This window comes from Alligator sinensis, unplaced genomic scaffold (assembly GCF_000455745.1).
Source record: "Alligator sinensis unplaced genomic scaffold, ASM45574v1 scaffold939_1, whole genome shotgun sequence".
Taxonomy (NCBI): Eukaryota; Metazoa; Chordata; order Crocodylia; family Alligatoridae; genus Alligator; species Alligator sinensis.
In genome coordinates this window covers 2,745,014-2,769,091 of record NW_005841995.1, presented here as the reverse complement: position 1 = coordinate 2,769,091, position 24,078 = coordinate 2,745,014, and the positions used below count along the sequence as shown (strand labels likewise).

Below are 24,078 nucleotides of genomic sequence, written 5' to 3'. Positions count from 1 at the left end.
AGCAGGGGGACAGGTACCAGGGGGGAAATAAGCAGGAAGCAGGTCCTGGGAGGGCAGGCAGCAGTGCAAGCATGTGGGGGAGGGAGGTAGGGAGGAAGGGGGCAGGAAGCAAGGTGAGCAAGGAACAGGAGTCAAGCTGTTTGACCCCCACCACCACCACCTGCCCCTCTGCAACTGTTTTCCCCACTGCAGCACTGGGGGTATGAACTTAAGGTGATCCAATAATTACATGTAAAAATATGAGTCACCTGCAATATGGGAAATTAAAACAAATTTATAAAATTTTCCATGTATAGAATCTAATTACGGGGGAGGAGGGTGTCTTCTAAAATTCAGTTGCCATGGAGTCAGATAAATATGGTAGTCTGAATGACCTAGAGTAAGAACTAGGAAAATCAACATATATTGCACACAAAGAAAAAAAGTTGAGTTTATTCGCACTGAAAGTGCCTTCTGTCTACGGTACACAGGAGCTGTAAATTGAGGTTTTGTAATAACTGGGTTTATACAAATGCCCTGCAATATGTGATCATGCTTTGCTGGTCACTTACCTACATGCACACATGTAGCCACCCCCCACTTATTGCGGCTCTCATAGGGTAGATACTATCTGAACTGCATTTCTGCAGCTGTGCAGGTCATAAAAAAATTTGACATTTTCGTTTAATGCATGTCATTTCAAAAGTTGAGCTATGCTACACTTATGCAACAGAAACAAATAGTACTGTGGGATGAGTATGTAAGGCATTACTTTTGATATTAGAAACCTTAGCATACTGTTCACAAAGCAACATCTAGGCCACAGTGCAGTGATATGTGCCTGCAAAAAAAAATAAAAAATTGTGCACCATCACAGTCACAAAAAGTATTTTGGTGATAATGGAAGCATGCATAATGGGGAAGGTGGGGAATTAGATGGGGAAAAAAACCCTATGTTTTCTGAAAAATCTTGAAGCTTTAATAGAGCTACTCTCAGCCATTAAGGGGAACTGTGTTTCTGAAACAGACTGCTCCCAATCTGACAGCCTAGTTCAACTAGCATTAAAGAATCATGCATTTGAACATTAAGCTGGGGTGCTCCAATATCAGTACTTATGGGCAAAAAGGATTGTAATGTCAGTCACAGTAAAACCTGGATTCAAACAGGGAAGATGTACCTTAGGGAGGAGTCAGACACATGTACCTACCCAGTACTGATCTCTTCACTGGAATTTCATGTGTGGCTCTAACTCCAAGTAAAGCTAGTCTTGGCATTTTTAAAGTACCCAGAAGGCAACTCCTTGCCTCCCTTTTTGTTTTTACTTGACCATGTTTGCCATATTAACATGTGCTGGGCCACCGATTAAAGTTTTGGGAAATTTTTGGGATACATTCCAGGTTTAAGTGGCTCATATTTTTACATATCAAGCACATGACCTATGATCTCCTTAGGTTTACTTCCCTCCTGCCACAAGGAAACCAGCATGTTTTAAACTTGGAAGACATTACATTTATGCACTTGTTAGAGTTGTAAAATATTAACCCACCGATGTTTGGAATCTATTCTGTACTCTGCTAAACACTAAACTGAGCAGTTCTCTGGGAAATGCCTTCTAATTTCCCTAAGATTTGTTGGCCAAGTAAAGATTCCAGAATTGAGCATGGTAATACATAACTATTTCAATGCAAGATGCATGAGCCCTATAGAAAAGAAGCGTCATGAAACTAGTGAGCTGCTAAGGTCACTGGAAGTGAGCAGGGTCCACACACTGCTAGATTTTCAAAAGCAACAGCTCTGAGAGGCTTTTACCCCCATGCTGATTTGGTGGGGACCTCATCTTAAAGTATATACAGCACTTGTTTTGCAAAGGTTTGGAAAGTAAGCGTGCAGTTATAAAAACAAAACTGGAATTTCACATACATGCAAGTATCAGAATAAAACCAGAAGCATTAAGCACAACACAATGCCCTTTGGCCAAGATCTTGCAATTGGCTCCATAAGGGCTGGTCAGAGAGATTTAAATAGGATTCTGTAAAGATGTAAAACATCTATCAATACTGCACTAGCGGAATAGGCTATCACTGGCAGTGGCAAAGCACATCAGAAGCATTAGTGATAAAATAGAAGTAACAATATGTGATATCACAATGTATAAGCAGGGGACAGCCAACTTCTAATAACTTCATTTGTGCATCCACTGTAGAATAAATTTAATCTCAAGGGCATGGCATCATCTGCTTCCTTTAATCATCTCTTCCTATACTGCTTATTTGATCTCTCCTCTGTGTGAAAACCAGCCAACTCACTAGTCTTCCATTCACTCCTTGGTCCTCTCTACGTGGTTTATTTTTCATTATCCTTTGCTATCTAATCAGCAAGAACACGTCACTCCATCCTTACCAACTTTACCACTCCTTTTCAGCTTGCTTTTTAAAAGATCACATATTATGTGGGCGTAAGGGTTCACTCGCAGATTCTTTTGTAAAGTCAGACTTAGTCTTTTATTCCAATCTACTTTTTTTTTTTAAATGTACCACCATTACTCATTGTTTCAAACAACCAGGCACTGTTATAAGCCTACATTTTAATAATGTTCTTATAGCAACATCTAGAAATAATTACCCTAGTACACACCTTCTCTTACAGTGCTTCAGAATTATAACAATTAATGAAGCAAGTACATGAAAGCTGTTTGCTTTTTTTTTTTTTTTTTTTTTTTTTATATATATACACACATGACAAAACACACTTGACCATAACTTTTTAAGACAACCATAAATGTTTCATACCACTTGGTTAGCAACTTTGGTTAAAACGAAGAGACCAACCTTTTGAAAACAAAATCTATCAATTTTTAGTGGCCATTTTTCAAGAGACTGTTAACCTTCCAAATTAAAAAAAATACCCAAAAAACAAAAAACCAGTGCTGCAGAGGGTATATTATTCTGATTTCAGGGAACTTAAAAATCAGAATTTCTTCTCAGGTATCAGTAATCCAGACAGTAAACTAAGATCAAGAAAAAAAAACGTCATTGACACATGAGCACAAAACTCATTGTGTTGATAATACCCTTTGATGTAATGCAAAAGATATTCACCAGTGTTTTAGCCACAATCTTTACATCAGCCATGGCTTAAATATTGATTCACTTTATGTTCTTATGAGCTGTAGCAATATTATAGAATTAGTTTAAACCATTTAGGGACCTGCCACACGTTCAAATTAAAGCTGTAAATTGTTACACATTTTCAAAGACTAACTTTGTAGCTGGTTGGCTCTTTTTATAGCTGGGTGGACATTTTTATGATGTGATAATTACTTTGCACGTGCGGCCAACCTTACTTGTACATGTGGCTGGTCTAAATTTATTGTGCAAATAATACAGGCAACCCTCGCTTAGAGCGGTTTCGCTTACTGCGGTTTCGTTATAATGCTCATTTAAAATACCTACCTAGTTTCGCTCAGCACTGAGCATGTTTCACTATAACGTTCAGCATGGATGTGGGGAGAAACAGCGGCGGCGGCAAGGGAAATGGCGAGTGGCAGCCTGCGGAAGCCCAGGGAGGGGTGGCAGGAGCCTGAGGTCCACTCCGGCACGTGGTGCTGGAGCAGGTGGGGAGGAGCAGTAGCAGTAAGAAGGGGAGGGTGGGGGGGGCCATGAGTTTGGAGCCCAGGCCGGCAGGGCCTGGGAGCGCAAGGTCTGCTTTGGCATGTGGTGTTGGAGTGGCCAGTGGAGAGGGAGGAGCGGTGGCAGCAGCAAGAAGGGACAGATGGGGGGCATGAGCACGGGGCCTGGGCCAGCAGGAGCCAGTGCAAGCCGAACCCACAGAGCTCCTCTGCCCCTGACCCTGCAGTGATCTGGCAGTGGCGGCTCGTCCCTGTGCCGGGTGCCCAGGAGGGAGCCCCCACTGCGCAAAGCAGGGTGTGGGTGGCCCCACTGCTTACTCCATACCAGAGCCCCGTCTCAGGCCCCATAGGCAGGGCAGCTGGGGCCATGCACAAGTGCACTGGTGGCCAGCGGGTGCGGGCCGGCAGTCGCCATCACGGCGGGGGAACAATGAGGCTGGGAGGAGCTGATGCCTTCCCTGGCAGAGCCCATGTAGTGCCTTGCTGGGAGCGGCCCGGCCAGGGCTGCCAGGAACACAGGGCCAGGATCAGCAGGGCCCAGGGTGGGGCTGCAGGAGTGAGGGGTCTGGGTTGGCGGGTGGTGCAGAACCAATTATCTTTATTTACATTAAATAATATGGGGAAATGGGTTCTGTTTAACTCTGTTTCACTTAGCGCTCAGTTTTTCCAGAACCAATTAGGAGCGCTAAGCAGGGATTGTCTGTATGTTAACTGCATAATATATGTAACTTGTGGCAGGAGCCTAATGTCTCTCTCTAAACTTTCACAAAAATAGAAGTAAAAACAAAGCTTTAGCTTTCAGAGAAAATCTAGGTCTGTTAATTTGGGGAAAAAGACTCAACTTAACTATATTTAAATAGAGCACATACAGAAAAAATAGTGCCCTTTGCACAGTTTGAGCACTCCAGTATTTTCAGCATTGCTAGCTAGAACCACCTAAAATTTAACCTGCTTTGCCTTCTGCACACATGATGAGAATAAATCCCTGATAGTAACTGTTAGGTCTTTACAGAAAATTATGAAAATACTGACCTTTCCTATGAGTTTTTTGGTGGGTTGTTCTTGTTTCGGTTCCTAAAGAAATAATTGCTGTCATCAGAGAAACAGGATAATTCAAAGAAATCTGAAGTGTTAATCAAACTCCTAAAATATAAAGAGTACTTTTCCACATTTAAAGAAGTTGTGTGGTATTCTTGTAAGACATTATATTCATGAACAGACACATCTAGAATAGATTTTCTTTTATTTATTTATTTTTTTTAATAGACTGCTGACCACTTCCTGAAATACAAATTCTTCAAAAAACACCTTTAGCAACTTTGATTTTAAGTCTTCCTGGTGCCAAACACACTTAAGTGCACTCCCAGGGAGGATCCGTGCCCCCCAGATCTGTGTGTTGGTGTTGGGTGGGGGTGGGCCCCCTGCCCTGCTGCCCTCCCACTAGAGCATCCTCAGCACAGTGGGCAGGAGCCAGTGTGGCAGCAAAGTGGGACCAGGCAGAGAAGCTCATTGGCAGCACTGCAAGACCCAGAATGCCATCCCATGCTTGCCCAGCAGTAGTGAGGGACATAATTGTGCGCCGCTACCCCTACTGCTGCCAGGTGGGCAGGGAGCATTTCTCCAGGGTGGTGCAGCGCTTGCAGTAGCAGGGAGCATCCCCTCCTGCCCCCAATCTGCCCTACCATGCCCAGTCCCAGCTCCTATGCTACAGAGGACCTGGGGGGAGGGCAGCAGGGCAGGGAGCCCAAGCCCACAGCAGGCATTCCCCCCCACCCCCCCCCAGAAGTGTATGCAACAGCACCCGGGAGCCAGCCCCACTAACCCACAGACAAGTAGTCCCACTCCCCACCAGGGCCCTGGAGCCATGCGTTCCAGCCCCAGATCCCAAGCCCCATGCAGTCCCAGCCCCGCCCAACTCACTCTCTCCCTCCCTATGGGAGCCTCAATCTCTCTTCTCTCCCCCTGTCAGACTTACTTGCAGTAGCTGCTCTGTAGGCATACATGCACATGGCACCCCCTGCCTGACCACCCTCCTCCTGCTCTCCCGTGCCTCTCAGAGGTTGGAACTTTGCCAACCTACAGAGCGCTCTTTGCAGAAGTGCAAAATCCATGCGTTTCTCCATTAAAATGAAAAATCCAATTTTTTCCCTGTTTTTCCATGGGAAACAGAAAACCCGGATCCCTGGTGATCACCTCTGCTTGGTGTTGTAGTTTGTCTGCTATGCATTCAGACAGTATTATATTAGCATTTGAAGTAAAAGACACCTGGAATAGTTTAATACATCCAAAATAAAACAGAAAAACAAACACCTTTACAGTTTATAGCTGCAGGCAACTTCAGTATTAGGAACAGCAATGTTTTTGTAACTTCCTGTCTGCAAGTCCATTAGAGAAGCTGAAACTGTTTCATACTAGCTCACAGATATATATCGTTGTTTTTATTTTTAAATGTTTTGAACAGTAAAGATTACCTGGAGGAGCAGTATGCTTGTATTCAATCTTGTGCTGTGGATTCTTCCTGCAAAGAAAAAACAGTAGAATAAAATAATGCCTGTCACTACACTCCACGTTTCATCAGTCCAGAAGTACTTGCCACAACAGAAAGTCATAAAACCACAGATGAACTGAGTGAAATTTAAAAATTTATCATCTGTAAATTCAAGTCACTCTGTAAATTCAAGTAAATTCAAGTTGCTCAGTTCCCTCAGTAAAACAGTAAAAAGAAACTTCCCACAAACAGACAAATATTTTTTTTCTCCTGAAACAAGCTACATAAAACTGTCTGTGGCTTTCCATAATCAGCACTAAAATAACTATATATCTATAATACTTTAAGGCAAGGATCAGCAACATACAGGCCACAGGCCGGATGTGACCCACAGAACTGGAGGACTTTGCTTCTCTTGGCCCTGGCCCAACATGGGCTGCTGGTTTTGGCAGTGTGCCAGTGGAAAGCAGGGAGCAGATAGCTGAGCCCACATCACCACCATGTCTCCCAGCCCTCCACTCTCCTTTTTAATGTATGCTTTCTTGGTGTCCTCAGCTGTGAAGCGGGGAGATACTATTGTGACCACTTTCTACACAGGAACTTTGGGTGCATACACACGTACTAAGTCAACTTAAAATAAGCTGACTTAACTACAATGACTGAAGATAAGCCAAGTCAGAGCATACACATGTACAGCATCTGGACAGGATGGCAGCCATCTTGCATTAGTTAAGCTGACTTAGCTCACAATGCAAAATAATACATCTCAGAGGTGTATTATCTTGCACTGCATTTAAGTTGACCCAGGTCCACATAAGGGTGTATGCTCTGACAGTTAAGTTGACTTAAAAAAACTTCAGTCAGTTTAACTGTCAGAAAGTTAGTGTGCATGTACGCACTCTTTGGCACAGAAATATAACGTGACTTGCTCAAAATGCCACTAAGCTTATAGCAGAGCAAGGAACTGAACTCAAGTCTCCAGACTAGTAGAGCAGTGCTCTAACTGATGGCCGTCCGTCTCTTATCAGCTTGTCCACCGTTTTTTCAGGAGAGGTTATTCCTGTTTTGAAGAGTTTGACAGCCCATGTAATTACTTTTTGAATGGGACAGAAAAACATGCCACTCAACAAGGAGTCAACTTCAAAAGCCACTGTTCATAGCTCTGTACTAATTTTCTCGAAGGTAAGCCTGCAAACTACAACAAAAATACTTCCCTATAAAACATAGGGACATTACATGGTTCTATTGCTTACTATATTTAAATATTTCTACACAAATTAGCTATTTTACAAATAAAAAATTAAAACAGTTGCTGGTAGAGAGAGTTTCTTTGTTTTGCCTCCCAAACTATCGCCCTCTAAAAGTCAACAGGATTGTAAGTCAATGAATGAGCACATAAAGCAGAAAAAGCCTATCACTACAAACAAATACCTGTAAGTAAGCAGGACCGTGCTTATGCTAAAATACTCTGCTGAATAGGACCTGAATTCTCAGTACCTCATAGGACTGAAATTTAAAACATCAAAACAACTTAAAGAACATTTTGTTTAGAAGTGCAGTTGCATAGCAGTGCTCTTAGACTTTTTGGTGTAGCATAGTTTTCAATTCCCAAATAAATGATGATGTAAAGAAGAAAAATAGCGCACTAATTACATAGATCAAAGTAATGTAGAAAATAATCAGTTTGCTATTTAGCAATATAAAAGTAGATTAGAAAGATTTTCCCACTCTACTGGGGGAAGCCTTTTTTCAGTTTTTATTTCTTTCTATCACACAAACCGCTGTCCATCATTAAGCCTACTAAAATCAGAGAACTGATTATTCAACATTAATGACTAGGCAGCAATAAAAAAAATAAGTAGTGATAGTCTCTCACAAATGGAATGTGTACAGCAGGTATCATAAAACTCCACCAGTCAAAGGAATCCTTGCAAAAATGTATGTAAAGATCCTGAAAACCTGCAGGATGTCCAACTTTTGGCTGCAATTCAACAGCATGCACCTATATTAGCAGAATTAAAATGACATGAAGCCAGAGAGTATGAAGAGCTATCCAGCTTCCAGGGTAAAGGAGATAACGTGTGAACTAGTATACAGCAAATATTACTGCTTTCACTCAAAAGGTGTATTTTTAAAGATAAACAAACAATAAAAGGTAATGGTTAATGCTAGGCATTTATTACAGCCTAAATCTAAAAAGTTTCTGAAGTTTTATTCATAAATATTCTCAAACTACTAAGCCCGTGATGAATTTGCAAAAAAGTTTAAATAAAATCGTTTGATCATTCTTTACCTCTTCATTTAACGTATTATTAATGCAGCTTCAATGGTCTTTGGATCTAATCTTTGTGCCACAAATTTGAAGGACACATTTTAACTAGGCCTGGGCAAAGTGGCTAGGTATTCGCTCCGGATTCAGCCGATTCGGGGGACAGTGATTCGATTCAGTGATTCAAATCACAGTCCCAAATCGATTTGGCCGAATCCGATTCAGAGATTCAGCTGCAGCCAAATCTCCAAATCAGCCCCACTCCCACCTGCTCTCAATGGCTGCCCCACCCGCTCTCTCAGCTCTTTAAAAAAACAAAAAAAAAACAACAACCCCCAACTCATCGGTCACCAGCTCTTGCCAGGTGGGGGAGCAAGATCCATACTGCCCCATGCTGCGTGGAGGGCTCTGCCATGAGCCCCCAGAAGTCCTGAGGCTGCTGCAGCAGCTGGTGAGTACGGGGTTTTGTTTTTGTTTGTTATTTTTAAAGAGCCAGGAGCTGGGGCAGGCAGGGCAGCCATGGAGGGGGGAGGCTGGGCAAGCAGGCAGGGGATGGGACTGGGCGGGGTTTCCCCCATGGAACCCCTCCCCCTTCCTCCAGTCCCCCCTCCCCTGCCCCCTACTTACCAGCATGGACTCCAGGTCCATCTCTCTGCTGCAGCAATCAGGGACTGACCAAAGCGCCAATGCCTTCTGAATCTTTTCTGAATCGATTCAGACCTTTCCATTGGTCTCCTGATTCAATTCGGATTCAGAGATTCAGCTGCCAAAACAGGCCGAATCTCCTTCGAATTGAATCAGCCACCTGAACCTTCGCACAGCCCTAATTTTAACCTTTCATAATAAAATGTACAGGTTTCAAGATTTCACATCACATTTACTGTATAATAATTTTTCTCCTCTGGAAGAAAAAACAAACAAAGCCCAATGCTTCCTCCAAGGCCACAAAAGCACAAAACTTAATATTCTTGGGTTGCCAGATCTCCATAGTGAAAAGCTCATCTAGGCATTCTGTTCCACTAGAGATCATCTCACCCCTTTCTAGGGATTATATTGTACCGGGACAATGGAGCACAGTTGTTAATCTGCCTTTAGAAAAGACTTTCACAGCCCTACGGTGTCTGAATTGTAGATTAGTTTTGTGAGGTGTTTGTTACAAAATAGTTTGTGGTTTTTGCTACCATATTTACCTGCATCTAAGATGATCCCCAATACATGTATACATGTTACAATTTTCTATGTGTAGTATAAAATTATTGGAGGGCTGTATTTAATTCATCCCTCCCCTCCCCACCATGTCTGCATAGGGGCAGGTCAAACAACTTGCCCCCTGCTTGTGCCTACCCCATTACTACCTCTGCCCCCCACCACAGCCTCCCCTTCCCCTCCCCTCTAACCACTGCACCTCCTGTACCCTTGCTCAGAAACAGTAGGCTTCATCCTCATTCTAGCCTGGGACAATAAATGTGGCCCCAGCCCAGCCCCTAAAGCAGCTGTGCAGGCTGTGTGCTACTATGGGGCTGGGTTGGGCCCTTGCTCAGTGCCCTAGAATTCAGCACAGACAGAGCTGTGCTGGCACAGAGCAAAGATAAGGAGGGAAGGGAGAGGGGCCAGCACAAGAGCAGAGGCTGCATAATAGAAGGAAAATGAGTGGGCAAGAGGCTGCAAGGGGAAGATGTCAGGGGGCAGATGTAGCAGGGGAGAGGGGCAGGTGGCACTTGCAACTACAGCCCCAACCCCAGGTAAGGGCTGGAGCCTGAGCCACAGCAGCCACCTCCGTCCTCTCCCCCCATACTTTTTTCTAAAATGAGGGGCTTTCCACCCCTGCGTCCCACCCCAGTGCTAGGGGGGAAACTTCATCTTAAAACCTAATATGGTAGCACATTGCATTTTTAGCAGCATATGAAGGAAACTAAGTTAAATAGTGTTCATATAATTATGCTTTTAGATGCATACACATGAGATTTTGCAACAGAATTAATCAGGTCAATTTTAAAATGAGTAATTTTTTTAAACAAACTTTTTTTTGCTATATTTAAGAACATTTGACAAATCTTTATTTTGGGGGGACTTTTTTCAACAGTTTAGTATTAGGAACTGAATGCATCTTTTTCCTCAAGGGACAGAAAATGAAATGTTTTCAATTTTACTAGGTATTTAAAACTATAATGGGTTTTTAGGTCAATGTGCAACGGCTTCAAAACTGGATGTGTGGGTGCTGAGTATCCACTCTCTCATTGCTTTCAGCTGGAATTGGCAAGGCTCAGCTCTTTCAAAACTTCTTGCTTAGATTTTTATTTCAAGATGCAAGAGAACAATGATCTCACTTCAGTTATTCAAGACACAGATTGTCTGAATTATGGATATTTTATTCAAGCCAGATATACAAAAAGTGTTCAGTAGCTTTAGAACTCAATGTTTGTACTAAGCAGCACAACCTCAAGATAGAAGAAAAGCTGAAAGTATTTCTTAAGGAATAAACTTTGGTCTTGTGAATAGCTGCTAGACACTTTGTTCTGCTACAGCAGACAGGATAACACATTCCCCCCAGAAATCTCTCTGAAATGGGCATACTTCCAGAATAAAAAGAACATTTTCACAATCTGACCTTTGGCTCCATTCAGAATACTGGCAAAGACAACAACGACAATTGGGGAAATTTCAGAGCCCAAAGATCCACAATCACATTGCATTTACTCACTCCAATTCTGTTCCATAGTTTAAAATTTGAATTTTAAATTTTAAACTCTTCCTCAGTATGTACTCTATCAAATTCCCAGTTTCAGTGAGTTTGCCTGTATGAGAGCCAAGTAAAAATTGAAGAAGGACATTTCGAGTTAGCCTCAGAATTGCTTATAATTTTTAAAAATAACTTTAAGTTCATGTTTTGCACTGGATCCCAAGAGTGTGGGGGCTGAACCTTCATGACACTTAAGAAGAAAACTCCAGCCAAGTTGGTATTTAGTATTCTTAGTACAGTTAAAAAGAGCAAAAAAAGGTACTTATAGTTATTCAAGACCCCAAGTCTGTTTCCACACTTCCAGGAATAAGTTATTACTCTTACGTGTACTGATGATTAGTTGTCACTTCTTTTATAGCACAGGGCAAGAGTTTCAGGTTTACTTTGTCCCATTATTGATCAATAGCCTTTACTGGGCAAAATACCCCTCTAACTTTAATAGCTGCTTATATACAAGATGACAAATTACTAGTAAGGATTTTTTGGGGGTGGTATTATTAACAGCCACTATATTTCACTGAAATAGAGTTCATTTTATATGCTGGGGTATCAAACTCACCTGGGTCATTCCTGTGAGAAGCCTCCTCTATTAAATCTGGACCTTGCAATGGCAATATGGGGATAATAGTATTGCTTGACCCCTTCTCCCCAAACACATCCCCAACAGGGCTCCATGGCATGAATCTGGCAGCAAGCTCCACTCTCACTTACCCAGCCCCCTCTGGGCCATATCTTTGAGACCCCTATTATTAACAAAGTAATATACTGAAATATACCAAACAAAATACTGTATTTACTTTATTATAAGAGGAGGCTATTTCTCCCATTCAACATGAGGGGGGCTGGGGGAGGGGGGTGGGAAGAGGAGAGAAATCAAGCTGTCTTATAAATCACAGACGACTTACTGGAAACCAGAAAATGCACAGGGAACAGCAAGGTCAGTGAGAAGGCAGCACTAGCACATGGACAACCAGCAGAGGGTGCCAGGGCTCCCCTTCTACCTGCAGCAGCTCAGAGTGACTCAGCACGGGCTGGCCAGAAACCCAGAACTACGGGGATGGTGCCTGGCCCGGCCAGTGCCTGCAAGGTCATTTTGAGTTGTGTACAAGGAATCTGGTCAGCAAATGCTGAGTTGCCTCAGCACCCACCAGCCAAGCAGCAGTTGGGAGCAACTTGATCACTTGCTTGCCAGGCACCCAGCATGCTGTGGGGAGAGGTGGTCAGACATGCAGGAGGGAGGGACCCCACAGAAGCTGGCCAGCACAGAGGAAGAAGGGCCCACAGCCAGCACACAGCAAAGAGGGACTGGGACCCTGAAAGGGCTCACCTGCACTCAGGAAGGAAGGACCCAAAGGGGCAAGCCAGGCACCTTGCATACTGCAGGGAGGGACCTGACTGCAGTTACAAGCGACCCAGCATGTGGCAAGGGACCCAATGCATGGTGAAGCTCCAGGCAGCCGTACAGAGGGATCCAGCATGCAATGAGACTTCAAGCAGTGGCAACAAGGGATCCAGCACATGGGAGGCTCCCAGAAGTAGCAGCAAGGGACCCAGGATGAGGCAAGGTACCCAGCATGCAGTGGCGAGGGACCTGGCAGCAGTGACAAAGGACTCAGAACATGAGGGATCCAGCACGTGACAAGGGACCCAGCATGAACATGCCACTGAGGGATCACAGGAAAGGTCCAGGCAGCAGCAGTGAGGGGACCAGCATATGACAAGGCACCTGACAGTGATGAGGCAATTGGCAGCAAGGCACCCAGCGAAGAAGGAAGATGGCAGGGGAGCACCCGGCAGAGTAGCAGGGAACACATCAGATTAACTGTCCTGATCGCCATTGACTGGCCGAAATTTAAAACCATAAAAATGCATAGTAAATTCTGTGGAGTGAGCGGTGACAGACCATGTAGAAAAAAAAGAGAAAGCAGCAGTACAAATATGAAGATACGAAGAGGAATGAGGCAAAGCTATGACACAAACTTTAAAATGAAGGTTATATGTTTTTTTCAACATTATTTATACATAGTGAGGCAGGAAGGAAGTATAATGTTACTGAAGCAAATGTGCATCAATGAGCACAATTAAAAGGAAAATGTTTGGGGATCCAAAAAAAGGTCACTTTCCTGAAATCGATAAGCAAGTTCTCAAGTATGTTCAAGAAAAGGGAAAGGAGGTAATACCAGCCATCCATGAAGTGCTTCAAGTCAAGGTGTTAGAAAAATAACGAACGAACTGAACATTCCTCTTCAGGTAAGCAAGCAGTGGGCAGTGTGTCCAAACAATGAGACATAGTGGCTTAGCCTTGCAGAAAAAAGTTACCATCATCCTGCAGCTGAATATTCCAGTGGTACATGATTGGGCTATACAGAACTCACGATTACCTGCTGGGCCAGACAGGTAATGCTGATGAGACTCCAGTCTATTTTGACATGCTGAGCAATGTCACCACCCATGAGAAAGGTGAAAAATCCATAATTATGAGAAATACAGGAAATGAAAAAGTTGCGGATTACAGCGATGTTAGTAGTATTGACAGATGGGACAAACTGCCACCTTATGTGATTTTGAAATGCAGAACACTGTCGAAAGAAAAGATGCCACCGAGAGTAGTGGTTAGGTCCCAGGAACAAGGATAGATATCAAGCAAACTGGTTAGACATTATGTGGAAATGGAGACCTGGGACACTCCTAAAGAAAGGAGGAATGTTAGCTTTAGATTCTTTCAGAGGGCATTTAATGCCACATGTGAAAGCAAAAATTAATTCAATGAATTGTAACCTTGTAGTCATACCTGCTGATATGACATCTCATCTCCAATGGATGAGATAGCGAATAAGCTCTTTCAGGACTGTTTACAGTGTCACTACTCCAACTGGCTCTTAGCAAGGAAGCACATGCTTATTTACATCTGGTAGGAAGATTAACAAGCCAACTATAACACTGCTTTGTCAATGAAGTTAGATGTTTTTTAGGGAAGGTTATTGTAAGAATCCATTATTAAAGGCTTCAAGAAGTGCTATATATCCAATCCCATGGAAAGAACTAAAGACAATGTTTTGTGAGAAAAGGAAAAAAAATGAGAACAGTGAAGAATGAGAGAGTGAATATGCATGCAAAAGTGACTAGTTTTTAAGGTTTTAACTGAATTGCAGCTAATGTTAAATGTATGACTTACTAGTATTACTATAGTTTTTGTCAGTAAGTCTGTTTTTAAAAATAACACCAAATTTTTTTTTTCCTTGTGTCGAATCTAATTATGGGGGGGGGGGGGGAGGGGAAGAGAGGGCATCTTTGATTTGAGTAAATATTAATATTTGCATAATCAGGTACAGGATTTGAATATCATCAATGGAAGCCTATGGAAGGAACATGTCCCTTTATATTGAAAAGTAATGAATTTAAGTATTACAGCTATTGCCAAGGAAAAGACTCTTCAGCCCTTATACTGCAGTTGCTCCTGTAAACTTAGAAAAACCCACACAAACAAACCAGTAAATCCAGGTAAACTTGACAGAAAAGCAGGTACCAAAATGGAATAACACGATACATTAAATGAGATAACTGGCTTATCTAAATATTATTATTGGATGAACTGCTTCAGGCCCTGCTTCAGAAATATGAACGCAAGGGAATCATTTACCCTTTCATTTACAGAGAAACCAAACAGAACATTATTTCCATTCCAGTAGAGCTATGCTCCACACAGTACATGCAAAACGCACCACATTCCTCCAAAAACCCCAAAGTGTATTATTTCTAACCCTTGCACCCTAACACTGCAAATGAGAGCACTCTGGAGACAGGAGGAAGTACATAAAAGAGTCTAGCAAGCAGATGAAAGTATTATGTGGATTCTTTCAAACTGCAGTCTCCAGAGAGGAAGGTCACACTCAAAACTTTCATCTATGCAGTATGATGCTACTGGGAACAGGATAATTTCCTTATTTTATTACCAGTCTTAAATCAAAAAATTAGAAACTGTGAAAGTAAAAACTAAGATCAACATTTTATTAGACTCCAGCATGAACTGGCAATATTTTTTAAATCAGTTTTATGATTCAGGTACTGATGAAATATCTAATGTTTAAAAATGTATTAAACTCAAGTTCTTTACAACCTTCAAGCATTACGTTCTCTTATTCTTGAGAACTTGAAATCCAGCTCATTTATGTACAATGAATTGTCTGCTTTTTCCTGCCAACGTTTACATTTGTTACTGAGCTGACCCTAAAAAGTTCCAACTCATTCTCATAAATTCTTTCCATTTCATCTTGGGCTCAACTATTTTGTCACGGTTTCTGTTAGGACTGCTTGTCAAGACAGCTTCAGTATGAATTAGTTCCCAGCAGAAGCAGCTTACAGCAGAGATATACTTCACATATTTTTAAACAATATTCAATGAAAGTGACTTAGGTCATACCTCTAAGATTTAATTTTTTTTTTAAGACACAATTGAAACCCACTACTCACTAGTGAATCCACATATTTAATTAATCCTTATTACTTACGAAACACAATTGCACTTTTCTTATTAGTGGAAGTTTTAATATAGTCTGCAAATGGCAGTCTTGCTATAAGAACTGTGCAAGTCCCAGCTATTCAACTAATTTAAGTTTGTGTACTGTTCAGAGAAAAAAAAAAAGGAATGTGTAGTTACTCTCTAGTAAAAGAACTTATTTGAATTGAACAAATGATGTGCAGACAGAATAAACACCCTGCTGATTTGTGATTCTATGCGTACTGTTATCCCAAAAAATAAAGTTTTCAAAGTCTGAAGCCCTCAGTGATATTCACCTGAATTAAAATTGTATGCAAAGTATGACTGACTTCCAAAACACTGAAGAGGATTGGATCCAAATGTCCTAAATTCGAGATTAGAAATATATAGATGGAAAATGAAATCCACAAATGTCTGAAAGAAAATGATGTGTCACACAAAACACAGGAATCATTACCACTGACAGAGCAGCAGAGATATTTACCAATAACATTTAAGAGAGCTGAATTAGTGCATTCTGCTAACTGCATATAATTTTTGTTACTGGCAGTTCTCAATAACACACTGCTATCTAATAAAAGATTTATTTATGCTTGCTCCATTGCTGAAAAATATAGCAAGCATCAATTTACATTATTATATGTTTACATTTAGACTAAATGAATTTGAAAACATTCATATTCGTTATTGTTTTTTCCAAATGGGCCATACCTTGTCATCATACATATTCAAGCTGCCACTTTTACAGACCACTCTGCCTCCCAGTAGTAGCCATGTGTTAAACTATGCAAAAGAGAAAAGTTGAGCTGTTGATAGGAAATAAGATCTTCATAGAGGTTATTTCCAGAACAAATTAAGTGCACCATAACTTATAGTAGAAATTTTCCTGTACAAGACACTGCACATTGTTAAAGTGCATCTTTTTTTCTAAACTACACTGCTTTGACTAAAAAAAATGGACTCCAGAAAAAACACTTGTATCTTGACATTTCAGTGCTGCAATTCAGCAAAACAAATTATTCCTGTCCTTAACTACAGGACAATACAATGAAAAATTAAACTAGCATAATAAAATGAAACATGATACTAGACAGGTCAAATCCCTAATTAAGAATTACAGCAATATACAAAGAACTGTGATTGAGTTTTCATCAGCTGCGTACTTACTACAACAAACAAACACGTTTATCATTATCCAATTGTAACGTGGCTCTTTTAATTAAACAACTTCAGGTATAATGCATATTCTAGTGTATCCTGTCATGACAAAATAACATACACCCTCAAATGGTAAATTTAATGACAGCTTATTCTTAAGATAGCAAATAAAGCAGAAAGGGAATTAATATATTACATAACTGAAATTAACTTCCACTTGTATATCCTCTCCCAATTTATGTTCATTTTTACAGTTAAGTTTTTAAAAGTGAGAGGTTTTGGTCCTTTACTGTGAAGCCAGTAAAAGAATGATCATGATCAGAAATGCATCTTCTTTACAAACAATAAAATGCTAGTAGTAGTAATTATCCAAATTTCACACAGAATGAAAATACCCTAATTTATTACAGAGAAACAAAAAAGAATTACCTTGACTGTTTATAGTCATCTGCACCATTATTTGTATTAAATAGCATCATTAGTTGTATGAAGTAGTATGTACTGGTCTGCAGACATCCAAACACTATACATACTGGTCACTACACACAGTTGCAGGAATTGTTCAGGAGAAATTCAGGGGTCTTGTACCATGTTTCCAAGAGTAATTTGTGGAAAAAAAGACATTGTTTAGCTTACAATCATGGTCTGCAACAATAACAAATCGTTATCCTTCTGTAACTGAAAAAGTGGAGAGAGAAGTTCCTGCCAATAAATGGTATTCAAACCTCACAGGAACAGAGGAAAATAAGGCTGGAAGGGACCCCACAAATTCATCTAATCTAGTCCAATATCCTATTCATTCAGGATCACGTTCAACAAAACCATCCCAGCCAAGCATTTGTATAACCTGCTTTTGAATATTTCCACGATGGAGGAGATTCTAGATATTCTGTGTGTTTTAATTCTTGACCATCCTCATAGTCAGAATGTTCCTCCTTATCTCCAACCTAAATTTCTTCTGCTGCAGCTTGAGGCCATTGCTCATAGTCCTGTCTCCTATAGCCACAGAGAAAAGCCCACCTCCATCCTATCTATAATCACCGTTCAGGCATTTGAAGATTGCTACCAAATCCACCCTCAGGCTTCTCTTCCACAAACTAATAACCCTACTTCTTTCAAGCCATTCCTCATAAGTGTCGCTCTCCAGGCCTATAATCATTTTTGTCACACTGTACTGGGTCCTTTCCAACCTGTCCACATTCTTCTTAAAGTGTGGGGCCCAAATCTGGACACAGTACTGCAAGCAAGGCTTCACCAGTGCCAAATAGTATGGAAGAATCATTTCCTTTGATTTCCAAGTGACACTCCTGTTGATATAATTGATTAACTGTTGGCTTTTTCTTTTTTTCCTCTTTTCTCTCTCTCCCCAAGTAAGAGCATACTGTTGGCTTATATTTAGCTTATGGTCCACTGTAACCCCCAGTTACTTCTCTGCAATACGGCAGAATAGCAAGTCATTCCTTAGTCTGTATTTATGGGACAATTATTCTGTTCCAAGTGTAGAACTTTGTATTTGTCCTTGTAGAATTTTATTTGATTTATTTCCGATCATTTCTTCAATTTATCCCAGGCACTCTGAATCCCTCCAGAGTGTCTGCAAGTCCGCCCAACTTGATGTGATCTGCATTTTGCTAAGTTTGCACTCAATCTCATTGCCCAAATCATTAATGGGGAGGTTATACAATACCAGACCCAGGACAGACTCCTGGGAAACTCTACTTGATACCTCCTCCGATCCTGACATTAATGACTACTTTTTGAGCATAATGATCCAAACAGTTATGTGTTGAACTTAGAGTGCTTTCATCTAGTCTCTACTTCCTTAGTCTGTTAATGAGAATGTTGCAGGAGACTGTGTCAAAAGCTTTGATAAAGTCAAGGTATACCATATCCACTGCTCTTCCCCCGATCAACAGAGCCTGATACCTTACCAAAAAGGAAATCAGGTTGGTCAGACATGACCTGCTCTTGGGGAATCCATGCCGACTGTTCCTGATCACCATGTTCTCCTCTAGGTCCTTCACAATAGATTCCTTGAAGACCTGCTTCATGATCTTTTCAGGTATCAAGGTCAGGCTAACTGGTTTGTAATTCCCTAGATCCTCCTTTTTCCCTTTCTTACAAACAAACACTGTATTCACCTTATTCAGTCATCGTTCAAACATTACCTCAGCCAATTCCTTTAGTAACCGAAAGCATATCCCCCCCCACCCCATTTGTCCCTGCTGACTTGAAAGTATTTCGTTTATCTAATATTTCTTAACCTGTTCTTCCACTACGCTGGGCTGTTTGTTTCCTTCCCCATCTTTGCTGTCAACTGAACTCATAGTCCAGTTGCTGCCCCTATTTGTGAAGACTGAAGTAAAAAAAGGCTTTAAATATTCTCTGCATCATCTGTAACTACACTGCCTCCTGGTTTTCGAGAGGAGAACTGTGGTTTCTTTGGTATTGTTTTTTATTTACTGTATTTACTTGACTATAAGATGGCCCTGATTACAAGACGATCCCCACCCCCCCCCAATAATTACATTTTATACTGAAGATAAATACATTTGATATAATTTTCCAGGTATGGAATATAATTTTTTTTGAGGTTTGTCATGAATTTGTCCCCCTCCCACTGCTATAGCAGGGAAAATAAATCTAAGAGTTCAGGTAGCCCCTTTGTCCTCTGCAACTTTTTTCTACTGCAGCCCTTTCCCTCCCTCCTTACTGTCAGACCCTGCTCTCTCTGAGCACATGGAAGTGAAGGGCAAATTTAAAAACTGACCTTGAAGTAAACATAGCTGCAGTAATTTGCATATAGTATCCATAGACTTAGTTCATCCAGAATTGATACATTTTACCCTTTTTTGAAAGTGCTGTAAGTTTTAGCACAGGTACTCTACAATAAACATTTTTAAAGTAGCACTTTGGTACAACTTTACATATGGAAAAACACTGCTTTCTTTTTTTCTTTGCAAAAAAAAAAAAAAAAAAAAAAAAAAAATAACTGTACCTCTAACAACCCATCAAGTGACTATTGTGGTTCAGTTGACAGACCAAAAACACATTTTGACAGTTATACCATTTTAGTCCCACTACAGAGTTAACACTGCATGCCCTCAAAAAAATGCACAATGTTAGTCCAAAGCCAAAAATACTCATGATTTATCATATAGTACATTCGGTTGGCTGTGGTGGCCAGAACCAGAGGGGTTACTATCATGATCAATAAATATATGCTCTTGGAGGCATCCAGGCAATTATCTGGCAGTTAAGATTAGCTAATGCAAAGCACGCAAGTTTGCAACCCGCAAGTGGAATTTATCTGTCACAATTTAACCAAAGTGTTGAATCTAACTGTTCGCACTGATCATGGGACTGACTGAGCCCCCAAAATAAGGAGAACTACAAGATTAGCTGATCTAACAGGTTTTGTTTTTTGTTTTATGTTTTTTAAAGGTCAGCCATAACAAGATCAAACCACCTAATATAATTAGCACATTCCAAGGAATCCAAAGGAATAAGAAACCAAGGGGTTGAGCTTGGGCAGAGTAATGTTAATTTCAAACCTCAAGGATGCCACTGGTCACAGAGTGCCATGTGATGGCCAGAACCAAAGAGATTAATAAGCAATAAATATGTGCTTCTTAGAGGCATTTGGAATTTTTTGCCTAATATAAAGATTGTGAGTGGCTCTAAAGCCAACAGATTAGCATAAAATAAGGCATAAAGGAACGCTCATGTCAAGTAACCAGTTTGAAGGACAGGACAGAAGGACCATCGTTGTACCAAGCCTGGACCCTGGACTCCCAGTGTAAACGAGGACTGGATCCTGACCGAGGGACATTCCCAGTGACCCCTCGGACAGCATTGATTGGGGACACCTGACTTCGCTGGAACAACTTGGCACACACCTGGCACAGAGGGACTACAGATAAATTGCCAACCCCTTGTGGGAACTCTGTCATTTTGTCTATCTGTTGTTATTATTCACTATTAGCTCTTTATTATTGTACTATTCATTTGTCACATTAACCTTTCTGTTAATTGTTGTATGCTAAGCTATAAGTAAATTTGCCTTTACTTCACTCCTGACTCACCTCCTTGATCCCGAACCCAGCAGCCTAACAGGTGATACACTCACAGCGCCTAGCTGGCCTGTGACAGTTGGCTCCACAAGAGTCAACAGCATTTCAAGCCATAGTGACCCCACACCTCAGCACTACACAGTATGTGTGCATACTCCAAATATCCCCTATAAAGAAGCTATGTACTAATTAACCCCCACTCATGACTAATTGGTGTTTTTGTCATGAGTCCTGAGATGCTCAAAAATGTATATGCAGATGAGGCATGGGGCAACCTGGTCCAGCTTCACTTCATGGAGGGCAGGGCCACACTAATCATATGCAGCAGGCCAAGAGAAGAGGCAACAGAAGGATTTTGGGTGAACTGTTTGGGACCCAATTTGTGATGTTCACCAGCTATGAAGACTGGTGAAGAAATGTGACTCATTAGAAATGGGAAAGAAAGGCACAGCTTAGCTGTGAGAGTGAAAAGTAGTGGAAATATATGCAATGTAGTGGCTCACCGTGACTTGAAAGAGTTGGGGCTGAAGGGCATTTTACTTGATGGGCACTACCATACATCTTAGTCAGACAGGCTCTACTAACCTATTGGCATGTTTTCCCAATATGTGCTATGTACTTTATAGTCACACTTAGAGTTGGCTGCATTTAAAGAGAAATTCGGAGCTGGTTTCTATTTTGAGTACATATAGTACTTGTAGAATCCATTTTCATTGCCTTATATCCCTTGCCAGTTGCATCTCAAATCATCCCTTGACCTTCCTAATTTTCTCTCTGCACACCCATGCAATACTCCCATACTCTTCCTTAGTAATATGACCAAGATTCCACTTTTTGTATGAACATCCTTAGTAGGTTTGTTAATGGCCCAGAGCTTTTTTTTTTTTTTAAATCATAATTGAGATTTCTTTAAAAAATAAATCAGTTCTAAAATGGCTATTTTAAAAATAGAATCATACTTGTGTGTTTGTATAATTTATTTTACTTGCACCGAACAATTTTCATGCATTGCTTTATATTTATATTTATTTTCATCATCATCATCATCATCTCGGAACATTTTCTTAACCACCATTAAGAAAGCTGATTTCTCAGAGCTTTATATAATTCAAATGACTTAGAATCCTATAGAGATTTTTTCAAACTAATCTAAAAAATAAAATAATTTCAGTAAACATATTGTTTCAGCTTTCTGCAGCTTGTCTATATTGAAATATTCAGTTGAATTATATTTTTGGTTTGCAATATTTCTGAGAACAATTTAAAAAATAGTAAACAATCTAAACAAGACTACTCATTTTCAGGATGACTCGTTTATGAGAAACAGAGAAAGAAGGGCTGGCCAGGAAGTATGGCTGCTGTAGGTTAAGTCCTTTAATACCACTGAAGAAGCAATGGGGGGAGTTAACATCTTTCAATTTAAATCATTAACATATTCTTGCCCATGAGATGAAATGTCACTACTGTTAACAGTCACACATAAGCAGCAGGCTTTGTAACTGAAAATAATTTGAACTAAATGCAACCAGATAACTGTTTTTAAGTTTTCTGCAGAATCAAAATCAAATGTGTCAACTGATCCACTCAGTTTAAGTTATTATTATTTAAACCCAAGATAGGTAACAACACTGACATTTAAAGTATTTTACTGTTAGTCATTTCGGGATGACAATCAAATTAATTCAATTCTTTATCACTGCTGACAGGATGGCAGATAGTGGGACAGGTCCCCATCTCCAGCATCTCAGATTGAAAGCTCCATCCACTTCCTATCAGAAGGAGACAGGAAAAATGAGATCTACCTGCTGCCTAAAAGCAAAATCTTCAACTGGCTTTCAGAAACCAAAGACTCCTGCATCTTGCTAGATATCAGTATCCCAAACAATTTCCTATCCAACAGGTTCAGCTACTGATGTAGCAACTACAGACTTCAATGCAGTTATGCTTTCCTTACAAAATTCTGTGGCATGTTGAAAAGTGAAAATAGATAGGAACAGTAAAATAAATCGATATTTAATATTAAATAAAGGATGTAAATCTGCCCAGATTAGGGCAAGAGGACTAGACAATGAGCATATGGGGCAGTTGGCAGAAATATAATTCTTGGTTTCTTCCACATAATTCAGATGCAATGTTTTGCCTACAATTTCTATAATAAAACCCTATCTTAAACAACAGAAATCTGAAGTAGAAACTAATCATTCCAGAAATATGTTCTCATCATGCCTGACAATATTTGAGAAGTGAAGGAAAACAGGAACTACTACTCAGAGAGTGCAGTAATTCTGAAGGTACTAAAGAGAGTTCCCTGGCAAAAAAGTTATTATGGATTTGGGACAGATCAAAATTAAAAAGCCATATCAATTGTTCCTCACTTACCTAATATTGTATGGAGAATCCAACTTCTGAGCCAACAGTGTGCCCTTATTACAAAGAAGGCTAACAGCATACTGGGCTGTATTTGTAGAAGCATTGCCAGCAGGTAGAAGAAAAAGATTATTCAGCACTGGTGAGGCCTCATCTGGAGTACTGTGCCCAGTTCTGGGCCCCCCAGTATAGAAAGGATGTGGACTCTGGAGAGAGCCCAGCGGACAGCAACAAAAACAGTTAGGGAGCTGGGGCACATGACTTCTCCAAAGTAAATAAGCCTGGGTCCCTCAGCCTCTCTGCAGAAGAGAAAACAGAGAGGGATTTAACAGTCTTCAACTACCTGAAGGGTGGTTCCAAAAGAGGATGCAGTTAAACTGTTCTCAGTGCTGGCAGATGACAAGAAACAATGAAACAATTATCTCAAGTTGCAGCGAGGGAAGTTTAGGTGAGCTGAAAGGTAAAACACCTCTCATGAGCAGAGTAGTAATGCACTAGAACAGGCTACCCAGAGAGGTGGTAGAATCTCCATCCTTGGAGGTTAAGACCGGGCTAGACAAAGCCTTGGGTGGGATGATCTACTTGGGGATGGTCCTGCTTTGAGCAAGGGTTTGGGCTAGATGATCTCCTGAAGTCCCTTCTGTCACAACCCAATTAAGTAGTGCCCATGTCACAAGCAAGTAAAACCATTCAAAACAGTTTTAGTCTGCACTAGGTTAACTAAGGGTTAACTAACAAAATGATAGTAACAGCTTTTTTTTTTTTTTGCTCGCATGTCAAAAAGAAATTTATTGCTGCGCCACTAACAGAGATAGAACTTAGCCTTCTGTGCTGTACATAAATCATTATAATTGGTCAAAGAAAACAAGGAGTAACC

The 24,078-nt window shown here is 40.8% G+C and overlaps 1 protein-coding gene across 4 annotated transcripts in view; it reads right to left on the bottom strand.

Moving 5' to 3' along the window:
- Nucleotides 1-24,078, bottom strand: part of APLF (aprataxin and PNKP like factor) — a 90,188-nt gene that overhangs the window by 2,381 nt on the left and 63,729 nt on the right. For all 4 annotated transcript variants that reach the window (XM_006021488.3, XM_025201451.1, XM_014518900.2 and 1 more), the window contains 2 exons: nt 6,080-6,126; nt 4,641-4,682 (listed from right to left, as the gene is read on the bottom strand). In XM_006021488.3, coding sequence (XP_006021550.1) covers nt 4,641-4,682; nt 6,080-6,126 — 89 coding nt within the window. The remainder of the gene's footprint in view (nt 1-4,640; nt 4,683-6,079; nt 6,127-24,078) is intronic.